Raw genomic sequence first — 12,864 nt, forward strand, 5'->3', positions numbered from 1 at the left:
GATGGATGTTGCATTACTTAGCACAGATGAATACTGCAGGATTCCTGAGCCAAACTGTACAACACCCAAATCTCAAACAAACCCTCTACAGTACACCCAGAGCAATATGAGGCCCATGCTCTACTTCTGTAGGGAGAGTCGTGTGTGTGTGTGTGTGTGTGTGTGTGATAAACAGCTGCATCAGCCTGCAGTGTCATTAGTGCAGATTATTGCAGTTGAGTGCAGATGCAGCACTAAAACCCAAACATCATCCCCCGCACAGCAGCACCACTGACCTTGCCAGAACCAACACTAGAGAAAAAACTTTCACAGTCTTCTCATTAGCCAGCGTGACACTGACTGACATTCAGTCAGAGATAAGACGGTAGGCTATTTCAACACTGCAGAAAGCTGCCAATGCCCTCAAAATGACTAAACTGAGTCATCAAATGCATGAAATTTGCAACTAATTTTATGTTTTCAAAATGCATTCCAAAATAATAACTTAAAAAAGACCTACATGTTTTTTCTTTTTTCTTTTTTTTTTCAGAAAGTCACATTGTCAAATATTAATATGTTAGTAACTTATTATGGTTGACTATTTTAAAATGTAAGGAATACTCCCTTTCAGAAGTTTAGGGTTAGCGAGATTTAAAAAAAAATAATAATAATAATAATAATAATAATAATAATAATAATAATACTTGTATTCAGCAAGGATGCATTAAAATCATTAAAAATGATACTAAAGAAATGTATTATATTACAAATGATTTCTATTTTAAATAGGACTAAAAGCTGTTGTTTTGAACTTTCTATACATCAAAGAAAAAAAATGATCGCCGTTTCCACAAAACATTAATTTAGCACAACTGGTTTAAGAATACGTACTGCGACTTATTTTATTTTTGAACAGGAAATCAACATATTACAACACAACTGTTTTATGTTGTTTGTATACACTACGAATCACAGATTTTGTATAGTAATACTTATTTTTTGTAAATACGTAAGTGTTTGCGCATTAAAAAAATGCTAGATGTTTCACATACAGTGCGCCATCTGTCTTCGCCAGACGGCGTGTTCCGGATATGACGCAGGACGCGCCGTATTTAAACTTGTTTTCATTATCACGGAAGGAAGCAGGACCGTTTTCACAGGCTGAAGTTGATATACTTCCACACTTAGGCGCTCATCCTTGTCGTAAGTAAATATTATTTTACAATGTATTGTTTTATCTAGACATAATCGGACTACACTATTAAACCGGACTTTCGCTGTTTGTTATAACTGCGCTGTAAGATACGTTAACGTTATCTGAGAGAGATCAGTGGGTCATATATGTTTATGTCCAGACCTCACTCCAGACATGGCGGCGAAGGGGGCCAAGGAGACTATCGTGAATAAACTGGGCTTTAAAAGCAGCAGCAGCAGCTCCAAATCAGCGGAGCTAGAGATCGAGAAGCTGAAGAGAGAGAACCAGCAGCTGAAGAAAAGCCTGGAGGAGACGCAGAGAGCTGGAAGACACCAGAACACACAGCCAGACCCGGACAAAGCCAAGCTCCTGGAGGTGAGATGTCTATGTGTTTATCTGTGATGCTTTTCATTTCTATAAAACAAAGAGTGTTATTATAAAGGTATTTTCCTTTTTTAACTGGCAGAGGATCTTGGCCCTGGAGACGCTGAGGGAGAGGAGCTCGCAGCAGCTGCTGGGGAGGGAGCAGGAGATCTCGGGCCTCAGACAGCAGCTGCGCGCCGCTCACGGGGACGTGGTGTCTTCACTGCAGAGCCAGCTGGAGCAGAAACAACACGAGGCCGAACACAGAGAGAGACAGTTCCAGGCTCTCTCCAAGGAGACCGAAGACCTGAAAAACAAGTACTGTGCTGTTTCTGAGAGGTGTGACACACTCGAGAAGCAAAAGGTAGGGGAGTCGACTCTAGACCCTTCAGATGACGATGTGGATTTTCATTAGGTTTATTTTACAAATGTCCTGTTAAGGATTTTGAGTTTAAAATGTGGTATTAGAACAATTTTGGATTAACTATGATTCAGAAATATTTTTGAGGAAAGTCTCGTCTGCTCATCGAGGCTGGATGAATTTACTGTTTTAAAGTACAGTTAAAACAGTAATATTGTGAAATATTATTACTATTTAAAATAACTGTTTTCTATTTGTGACCCTGGACCACAAAACCAGTCATAAGGGAAAATTTTTTTTTTTTTTTTTTTTTTTTTTTTTGAAATTGAGATTTATACATCATCTGAAAGCTGAATAAATAAGCTTTTTTTCATTGATGTTTGTTAAGATAGGACAATATTAAGCCGAGATACAACTATTTGAAAATCTGGAATCTTGAGGGTGCAAAAAAAAAAAAAAAAATATTGAGAAAATCGCATTTAAAGTTGTCCAAATGAAGTTCTTAGCAATGCATATTACTAATCAAAAATGAAGTTTTGATATATTTACGGTGGGAAATTTACAAAATGTCTTCATCGAACATGATTTTTACTTAATATTCTAATGATTTTTGGCATAAAAGAAAAATAAATAATTTTGACTCAATGTATTGTTGGCTTATTGCTACAAATATACCCCAGCGACTACTGGTTTTGTGGTTTTGCTGCTCAAGAAACATTTCTTTTTCTTCTTATTATTATTATCAATGTTGAAAAAAGCTGTTCTGCTTCAAACATATATTGAAACCGTGATATACTACCAAAAGAAGATTTAAAAAAGAAGTAGAAGATGCACAATGTTACACAAGCAATTCTATTTTAAAAAATAAATGCTGTTCTTTTTGAACTTTGTTCATAAAAATTCCTGGAAAAAAAAATTACAGTTTCCACAAAAAAATTTAAAAGCAACATTGATAATAAGTATTATTATTAATTGGGCAACAAATCAGCTGTGTCATCACAGAAATTAAATATATTTTAATACAGGCAAATACAAAACAGAACTGCCTTTCTTGTTATGTACGTATTAAAATGAGCTCATCTTCTTATGTAATATCCTGTCATTCAACATAAGGATGTTTCCAAGCAAATGAAAGCATGGTCAGGTTCACACACTAGATGGCAGTGTTTCATCAAATAACTAGTTTCTTGCTCCTAACTAGTGCTGAGGGACTGATGTTAATAGACCACAACTAATTCTTCTGTTTATATATAATCACGAATATAGTATTTATATACTACAGTTTATTGATACTTAATTTGATAAATGTTATGCTTGTGTTCCTTGTTCAAATTTTGTAATAAACTATATTGTGTGATATTGTTTTCCGCATAACCAGTTAAGTGCAAACCCAAATTTCATTGGTCAGCTCAGTCACACAGTCGTCAGTCAAGAAAAGCTCAGACTTCATAGATTCAGTCCAGAGTTCAGAAAAATCTCTGCTTCCTATGCTGCAGTAAGGTTAATGTTGAGGGCGAGTTTTAAGAGATTGATGGCCTGTTGGATGAAGTTCCTGTAATGATCAGCTCTCAACAGGGCATTGGTTTGTGAACAGGACATTTCATTACGTTAACAGCCATTGATTCGCTATCTGCTGAGATCTCTAAACATCCCCTGATTTTATTTCTTTTGATTCTTGGGCCTGTGATTTGCTAGATCAATATTGCAATGTTATGTGCTTCTTTTTTACAACTAGTTACATTTTCTCACAAATGCAAGCAAAGTATAACATAAACAAAAATAAGCCAATAAAACAATCTCATTAATTATTTGTATTTTTTTTTATAGCTGCCAAACAAGTCTTCTATTATTATTATGCAGTGTATTGATGTCAGAAGTCATTTGATTGCTGCATCAGTCCATATTGATGTATCATTATACCAGTCAGTTATCAGTTAAGGTTCTGGGCTGGTAAGCCATAAATTGCAGGTTTTTAGGTGGTAAGCGAAAATAAAACTGAAACAATTCTATTTGGGCTTAAGGAAAACACAAAACACAGCTGCTAGACTGCTAGATTTGATCTACACTGCACTGGTTACCCATCAAATATAGAACTGATTGTTTATAAAGCCCTCAGTAATTTGACCCCTCGATACCCGACAGACCTGCTTCGAGAGCATTGAGATCCAGTGATCTGTCTACTCATCGTGCCTAGATCTAGACTTTTACAACTGCAGGACAGTTTACCTCTTCATATTAGATTGGCCCCCTCTATTTCTGCTTTCAAAACCCCTTGATCATTGGTTCAATTGTTGTTTTGTTATTGTTGTGTTTTAAATGTGATGGTCTTGTTCTATTGATTTTGTTCTTGAGTTTTTTATTCCATTATATGCAGCACTTTGGTCAACTTTGGCTGTTTTTAATTAGATTGTATAGGTGAAAATTGCTAAATATAAGATGTAAAAGGTTTTGTCTTTCCTTTTTATCATATATGAGATGCATTATGCTTCTTTGCGATTGAATTTTTGCTCCTTTCGCCAGTGTTTGTTTTGATGTTTTTGTGTCCCTGGTCCTGACAGGTTCCGTCTGGTGAGCTTGCGGTGGTTCAGGAGCAGTTGCGAGACGTGAGTTCACATCTCAAGAGCTCAGATAAGAGCTTCCTGGTGTTTCTTCCAGACTCATGTGTTGTCGTTCTTCTCTCTGTCTTTGAGTGCAGGCTCTGGAGAAGAATCATAACTGGCTTGTGTATGACCAGCAGCGGGAGGCCTACGTTCAGGGCGTTTTAGCCAGGACCAAAGAGTTAGAGACGCAGTTAAATGAAGCAAATCAAGCACTCCAACAACAGCACAAAGAAGCCAGTTCAGATTGTACAAAGCTTTAAAAAATACTCTCTCAAAATGAGGTCTGTCTAATGCAGTAGCATCATTCACTCTCTCTTCTGACCACACAGGCCAGTCCGGACAGGCAGCTCAGCGTGAGCTGGAGGTCGAACGCGCCCGAGTCAGCCGAGTCCAGACAGAACTGGAGGATCTGAGAGGAAGGTATGAGGAGAAGAGCAGGGAAGCGGCTCAGGCCCGGGAGCGGCTCCTGGAGGAGAGGAAGCGCGAGCGGGAGGCTCTGCAGGAGGAGAGGAGGCGTACCTCTCGACTGCAGGGAGAGCTGGAGGAGGAGAGGAGGAGGGTGGCAGAACTACTGATGCAGGTACAGATCAGGGGGATCATTCACTGCAAAAGATACTTGGTATTTTTGTCCTATTTTCAGTTACAAAATCAAAGATTTTTGAAATCAAGACCCATTTACTTTGAAATCGCATTGAAGCATTATGTGTTAAATTAAATAAAAATAAAAATAAAAACTTTGGCCGTTTAAATTGTTCATATTTTTCTTAATCTGCTGGCAGACTTTTTCTTCTTCTTTTCTTGTGTAAACCTTATTCTGGGTGGTAGAATGAAACGGACTTGTACTAGACAATGATTTTATTAAGAAAATATATTAGTACTTTTAGGACTATTTACTGTTAGGACCTTTTAGGAGAAAAAAAGGTTTCTCCTAAAATAATTTAGTTTAACTCTTTTTATTGGTGTTTTACCACTCATAGAGATAATAAAAGACAATACAATGTTTTTTCCAACATATTGACTAAAAAAAAAGTTTTCTTACTCTCTGACTCAACAAAAAGGAAAAAAAAGAAGGCTTGTAAATGCTTGCTTCAAAACATACTAGTACATTACACAATAATACTAGTAGAAATACTAGTAATGTAGTATGCATGTACAATATGGTAGCAATATAAATAAAATACAGCAAAGACTGTAAATATTACTAAGGAAAGAAAGCAGAAAAAAGAACAAACTTCACACCCTTTTTAAACAATCACTGCCATCTGTCAAGAAAACCAAATACAATTTATTTCCCTTTTTATGTACTCTGTGTCTTAAACAAACTGGGACGAGAGAGAGGACAAAAACAGCTAGGGTCAAATGCAAAGAGTGGTTACGTAAATGGTTATTTATAGAAAAAATATATTTTTTTTTAAAGTGGAAAAGAAAAGGTTGCCAAATCATATGAAATTGTTCTGTTCTGCCAATCATTGTAAATCTCCTAAAATAATTAGATTTTTTTTTTTGTCAGACTAGAATTTTTGTTGTTATTGTTATTTTAGTTTGCTTGAATTTTTTTATTTACATTTTGTTTTGTATGTTAATTTTGAGACAAAATGGTTAAATTATTGTAAACATTGTATTGAAAGAATACTGATTGAATTGTTTTTGTCATGAATATAGCCATAGCTGCTATGGCATTAAGTCTTTTTAAAATGGTCACTATCTAGAGAGCAGGGTGGCCAACAGCTCATCTAATGCCAATATACAAAATGCATTTTAATTTGGCAAGTGCAATTTAGTGATGTAAAAACAGTAAAAAAAAAAAAACCTTTAATAATAGTATATTAGTGTCTAAACCTTTAACAAGACGTTGCTTCTACCACAGTTTGCTCACAACCAGAAGCTCATGAGCGCTGAGATTGTACTGGTCACAACATAAATCACACATGTTTTCATGACTTCACTGTTAGTTGTAAAATTAAGTTTGAAGCAGCCCATTTATGCAATCACTATATCTGCTAGAAAATAAAAGATGTTTAAAAGCTAAATGTTTTCTGTTCTGAAAGGTGAATCTACTGCAGAAATCCCTGATGAATCAGCAGGAGGAGAAGAAAAGAATCGCTATTTTGGAACAACAGGTATTTGGATCACCCTGCAACGCTAGCTGAGAATGTTCTCCATTTTATTCAATTTTAAAAATACTATACAATAATTTATTAAAAAAAAAAAAAAAATATATATATATATATATATATATATATATATATATATATGTAAATATATATATATATATATATATATATATATATATATATATATATATATATATATAGATATATATATATATATATATAAAAATATATATATAAAAAAATATATATATAAATAATTTTATATAATATTATTTATACTTTTTTTTATAATTTTATATTTTTTTTTTTATATTAAAAGAATTGTTATAATTTAATATATAATTCTTAAGTTCTATATATATATATATATATATATATATATATATATATATATATATATATATATATATATATATATATATATATATATATTTATATATATATATATATTTATATATTTATATATATATTTATATATATATATATATATATATATATATATATATATATATATATATATATATATATATATATATATAAAAATTTAAAATATATCCAACATGTGTAGGACACCACATTCAATTTAAAGTTTTGCTGAAAATGTATAAAATGACAAGTAAAAAAAGAAGCAAATTATTAAAGATGATTTTTGTGTCTTCACCCTTATTTGTCTCTGACCATCTTATAGATCCAGTTGTCGGCCAAAGAATCTGAAAGTGATAAACTGGACCGTCAATCTCTACAGCACCAGCTCCAGAAAGTTTTGAAAGAGCTTCGTAAAGCCAGAGACCAGATTACACGCCTGGAGACTGCCGTGAGTTCTGAGAGATTCTGTGACGTGTCCTGACATGATCATTGACGTACAGCATCTGTCATTTTCTTGTTTAATAATGTGCCTGTTTTGACCTTGTGCCTCAGAAACAGCAGAGAGAGTCTCGCTTCTCTGAGCCCAGCTCCTATAACAGGATGGATTTTGAAAGATTGACTATTCAAGATCAACCCACGTCTCCATCTAAAGTCCATAACATACTAGATGAGAGTATCCTGGAGTGTCCAAACTGTGGCGCTTCATATCCCACCAGCCAGCACAGAGAGCTGCTAGCCCACCTCGACTACTGCTTCAGCTAAAACACACGCTTCTCAATCACTTTGTGTATGAACTTTATTGTTTAGGGCACTTTTTGAGTTTTTATTGTAGCCACAATTCCAAAGTGTTTTATTTTTATTTTGAAGAACAAATATGTGTCAATTTTTTTTTTCTTTTTAAAGCTTGAAGAAAATTTCCTAGAATATTCATAAAAGTATCGGTTGACATGGGGCATATTTAAAAAAAATATATTTTAATTTATGAATTCAAAAATGATTTTTTTTTTCTTAGTTCTCTTTAAGGTTGATCTTTTATTTGCAGTTTACTTACATACAATAAATAAAGCAATATTTAGCATATTGTTTTTTTTTTTTTAAATCAGTGTTGTACCTTAAAAAAAAAAAAGGTTATTTACAGAGTCCTTCACTGAATTGTGTACTCCACTTGAATGAATAAATGGAAAAAAACAGATAGTTTCCGCTTGTATCCTTATGGTACCTCTGAAGTGTTAGATGTCTGGGAGGCACTCATTAGCATCCATCAGGCCTGACTTTGCAAAGCAAATCTGTCTTGAATTAGACTGCATGTGTAAATCCTGCATTAAACTATTTAAAGATGGGATTAAGTGAAGTACAGTAGCCGGAGGAGAACGGGACTAATTCTAGGGAAGTGCCATGCATTATTTCACCATCAGGGAAAAGATATGAGAGGGAAAAATCAGACAAGAAGTCCAAATAATTTTGTAGAATGTTCTACTGAGGTTATTTACACTCTTCAGTTAACATATTTACATAACACATGAAATTTCAAGACTAGATGCTTTTGTTTATATTGCATATATCAATATATATCAAAACTTTAATGATTTCTTGAAAATATGAAATCTTATGTATTATTTATAGTATACATTATATTTTCTATTATTTTTCCATAAATCCTTAAATCAATTAAACAAAACTTAACTATATAAATAAAATAAATATCAACTATATAAATATAAAAAAATAAATCTTATATATATAAAAATGCAGAATGTTTCTAATTAGAATGCAAATTAACAGAATGTTATAAATATTGTACATAAATGTATAGATCTACCTGTATATAATATAAATGTATTTATTACATTTTGAAGGAAGATTAATAATGGTAGTGGCTGATTGGCTGAATGTGTTTATTCCTTACTGATATATAATTTGTGTGCTGACAGCAGTTACTCTGTATCATGGTCCAAGTTGCACAAGGTTTGTGATAGTAGATCTGTCAACCAAAAGCATTTATTTACTAGCTGTGTTTGTATTGTTAGTGCACACGAGTTCAAACGAACCTTTGATAAAACCTTCATGACAGTGAGTTTACTAGCATCAGTCAATGAATTCAGTAATTATACTTTTTTCCCCAAGTTTATTTGAAAAAAAAGACAGTTACATCCTGCACCTGAACTTACTAGTATTAAACATTTTTCCTTTTGCTTTGTGCAAAATTATTATGCATTCTCTTTAAGTAGCATGCTTATTGTCTGTATTTACATATTTGTTAAAAATATAAAACATGTCAGATTACATCCTCAGCAGCTCTTTGTGTAGTGCTCGTTTAGGCAGTGTCACAGAAACCTGCATAATGAAAAAGTAAAACACATCAGCACATTTAGAACTTATGAGTGAATCTAAATAACAATCATTTACGAGGCTCAACCATCTTACCAGTGTGTGCAACACGTCTGTATTTGCCCAGGAAGCAGATGTCCTGTTTCTTCTCTGTCACGTTCTTCTGGTCTTCAGGTCTGAGACCCTCAGGATATCGGGAGAAGATGAAGGAATAACCGTCCAAGCAGGTTCCATCCACATCAAGCTCTCTGCAGGAGTAGTGGATGGCGTAGTTATCATAGTCGGTATCAATGATCCAGTGGTCATCATCTGTGGAACGGTCAGAGACAGATCATGAGCAGATGAGCTGTCGGATTTTACATAACATGATTTAATCACATTTCACAAGCTAGGTTTAATAAGAAACATGCTTACAATCTTACATCTGCGTTTGAGTCATCAAAAAATATATTATAAAATACATTTGATATATAATAATATAATATCATAAAAATAAAGGAAATATATTTTAAAAGATAATTAAATTAATGAAATATATACATATATTACATATTTTAATTTATAAAATAAAATAAAAATACATATACAAACAAATCAACCAACCATTTGCATAGTTTTTGCAAGATCAGTTTTAACCTGCTGAATTTGACCCGTTAAACTTTTTATATAACAACATATATAATAATATACAATTATATATGATAAATTTACACTTACATCCAGTCTGGAGATATGCTGCAGCTCCCCAGTATTTCATCTTGAACTTAGCAGGGTCTTCTGTATCTTCAAAAGTGCCAAACATGTTGGCGCACATCTCCCAATTACTGAAGTTTGAAACAGCATGTGAAAATAAAATCCTTTCCATTGCCTAAGTACAATTTTTGTGTGACAACAGCATAAAATGCCATTTAAACTCACTTGAGAATGATGACTCTTCCAATGGCGGTGGCTGTCATGGTTCCATCCTCCTCCACTTTGAAATTGGTGACAATATTATCAAGAAGGAAAAGCCCAACGGGGTCTTTCTTGGCCACGGCATACCATGTTCCTTGATACTGCAAGGTCAGTGTACAAATGAGGAACAAATGCTGAAAATCAATGTATGGGTAGAAGAAAAACACTGGTTAACTTACCTTCATCCTGTCAAAGTCCTGTTTGACAGTGATGTTGCTCACCAGACAGTCCTGCGCCCAGCATGTCGCCAGGACACAGAGAGCTATGCAAAGCCTGAGCATGCTGCTTCTGTGCTTGAGCTGTGAAAGATGAGTACAATGGTTATAAAAAGACCAACAAACGTATTACTTTGTTGTCCTTTAAACAAGTCCTAATGCTCAATCTCAAGGGGATCTGTAGTGCTGGAGCTGGGTTCCTGCGAGGTGCTTTTATACAGGGACATGCTTCTGGGGGAATTTCATAATCCCACCCAAAGACCCAAAATTCAGTCTCCACCATCCCAGTCATTGGACAATTTTTTTACACAACAGCTGTGATTCAGGTATTCACAGGGTACACGGTAGTGTTGACCTTTGCTCTTCACCTAATGTGTTTTTCTCTAGATTGCAGTTGGATTGCACAACAGCTTGATTGTTACATTCCCTGAAGCCTCTTCAAGGGGGAACATTTCTGTTCGGTGAACATAGAACCTTTTTACACCCTTACATATAAAGCTTTTAAAAGGGGCTTTTTACAACAATGCAATAGAAAAACCATTTTTGGCTCCCCAAGGAAAGTGTCAGTGAATTTTTTTATTCTTAGTGTGTAAAACATTTAAATAATCTATTTAAAAAAATAAATAAATAAATAATTTTACTACTATAAAGAACCTTTGTGCAATGAAAAGGTTCCATGGATGTTTAAGACAGGTTAGAGAAATATTGACTTCAGACACATTTGTTCCTTTGCGCTTAAAGAAGTCTAAGGAGAACAGTCTGATGCCATGGTACTGTATCACACTTGCATCATAAAGAGAGCAGCCCCAGAAAAAAAAGAGGTATGTCAAATTGCATGGAAGGGTAGTGTTTGTTGACTAAAGAAAGGCCCTAAAAACTGCTTTACTTTTAAACTGTTTTAGAAGAAATCACGTAACCCAATGTGTTCATTTGATACAGCGGCTACATTTACAAGAAATAGATCTTCAAAAGGGTTAGACATTTCCAAACAGCATTTCGGCAATGACTATATGAATTTCTTTACTTGCAAGATTAATTCCATCAGAGAGAATATTATAACCATGTAGCCATCAGCTACAGTATCACATCAGACAGTGCAATATAGATCCCCTGAGGAACAATTACATTCATATTTTACTATTGGAGAGGAAGAGTGGTTTATATTTGTTAAAACATCAAAATAAACAACTTGTATATTAGACCTCATACAAACTAAGCTACTGAAAGAGATTCTTCCAGAAGTCATAGATCCTCTTCTTAATATTATTATTATTTAATCATTGTCATTAGAATATATCTAAAAATAATAAATAAATTAGGATATATGTCAAAATTTTTTCAAGCTGACTGTTATTAAGCCTCTCATTAGGTACAAATACAACTTGATCCCAGAGAATTAGTTAACTACAGAGTGATCTTGATTCTCCCTTCCCCTTCAAAAATACTAGAACTGTAAGAATCCTCTCATATATGTTTTTAGGTATCTGCAAGGATTTCCAGTCAGGATTTAGACTGAATCAGTACCGCATTTAACACTACTGACCACAATGTCTTTTGAATAGATGCAAAAATTATGTTGGCACTAGTGGAACTGCATTGGCTTGGTTCAAACTGTACTTATTTGACTTTTATCAGTTTGTAGCAGCAAATGGAGAGGCATCATATCAATCACAGATTCACTATGGAGTACCACATGGCTCAGTACTAGGACCTTTTGCTTTTTACTGCTCTTAAACTTTTTGTAAGCGAAGAAAACAAAAATATTATTACAAAAAGTGTTCCCGTCGCTTCATATAACCCAGATTGCACGTCTGATGGCAGGTGGAGTATTCTGACGACTATACCCATGGACCTTAACACTGTTATTTACTTGGCAGTCTATGGGACGGTCACAGGCATCCCAGTTTTCATCCAAAATTTCTTAAATTGTGTTCCCAAGACAAACAGAGCTTTTACGGGTTTGGAACGACATGGGGGTACGTAATTAATGACAAAATTTTAATTTTGGGATGGAGTATCCCTTTAAATAACCTCTGTTGAGTTTTTCAGGACTTATTTGGAGCCAGTAGTTGCACTGACATAAGTTATGCAGTTGTGAGAAAAAAAAAAAAGAGACAAAGTTTTGTAACTTGTTACAAAATGGCAAATTTAGCAGCAAAACATTGTTTGACCAACACTAACATTCAAAAGTTTCAAATGTAATTTTTTTTTTCTGAAAGAAATTAATACTTTTAATTAGCTAGGGTGCATAAAATGATCAAAAGTAAAGGTGTTTATTTTATTATATTTTTCAAATAAATTCTGTTCTTTTGATTAAGATTTATTCTGTAAATACAGTCAGGATTCTATTCATTAAAGAATCCTGAAAATAAAAGGCATCATGGTCTCT

General features: G+C 33.9%; 2 protein-coding genes across 2 annotated transcripts; one reads left to right on the forward strand and one right to left on the reverse strand.

Moving 5' to 3' along the window:
- The first annotated feature begins 1,040 nt into the window (after positions 1-1,040).
- LOC109067304 (centrosomal protein of 55 kDa-like) lies at positions 1,041-8,288 on the forward strand. Its single transcript, XM_042734991.1, has 9 exons — positions 1,041-1,182; positions 1,335-1,549; positions 1,641-1,901; positions 4,457-4,501; positions 4,594-4,744; positions 4,828-5,078; positions 6,547-6,618; positions 7,301-7,426; positions 7,531-8,288. Exons 1-9 carry the CDS (start codon positions 1,071-1,073, stop codon positions 7,738-7,740), a joined length of 1,443 nt encoding a protein of 480 aa, XP_042590925.1. The 5' UTR covers positions 1,041-1,070; the 3' UTR covers positions 7,741-8,288.
- A 798-nt stretch (positions 8,289-9,086) lies between these two features.
- rbp4 (retinol binding protein 4, plasma) lies at positions 9,087-10,693 on the reverse strand. The gene is made up of 5 exons (XM_042734992.1): positions 10,440-10,693; positions 10,225-10,361; positions 10,024-10,130; positions 9,403-9,615; positions 9,087-9,312 (listed from the first exon to the last, which is right to left on the reverse strand). The coding sequence occupies exons 1-5, from the start codon at positions 10,539-10,541 to the stop codon at positions 9,293-9,295; spliced, it is 579 nt and encodes a 192-aa protein (XP_042590926.1). The 5' UTR covers positions 10,542-10,693; the 3' UTR covers positions 9,087-9,292.
- Between the last annotated feature and the right edge of the window lie 2,171 nt (positions 10,694-12,864).

The sequence above is a fragment of the Cyprinus carpio genome, chromosome B12 (genome assembly GCF_018340385.1).
Source record: "Cyprinus carpio isolate SPL01 chromosome B12, ASM1834038v1, whole genome shotgun sequence".
Lineage (NCBI taxonomy): Eukaryota > Metazoa > Chordata > Actinopteri > Cypriniformes > Cyprinidae > Cyprinus > Cyprinus carpio.

Excerpts from the sequence above, each read along its gene's own strand:
- LOC109067304 (XM_042734991.1), top strand. The coding sequence starts at position 1,071 with ATGACGCAGGACGCGCCGTATTTAAACTTGTTTTCATTATCACGGAAG. Across the intron at positions 1,902-4,456 it reads ACACACTCGAGAAGCAAAAG|GTTCCGTCTGGTGAGCTTGC; the intron begins GTAGGGGAGTCG and ends TGGTCCTGACAG. Across the intron at positions 6,619-7,300 it reads TCGCTATTTTGGAACAACAG|ATCCAGTTGTCGGCCAAAGA; the intron begins GTATTTGGATCA and ends ACCATCTTATAG.
- rbp4 (XM_042734992.1), bottom strand. The coding sequence starts at position 10,541 with ATGCTCAGGCTTTGCATAGCTCTCTGTGTCCTGGCGACATGCTGGGCG. Across the intron at positions 9,616-10,023 it reads AGCATATCTCCAGACTGGAT|ATGATGACCACTGGATCATT; the intron begins GTAAGTGTAAAT and ends ACCGTTCCACAG. Across the intron at positions 9,313-9,402 it reads CAGACGTGTTGCACACACTG|GTTTCTGTGACACTGCCTAA; the intron begins GTAAGATGGTTG and ends TTCATTATGCAG.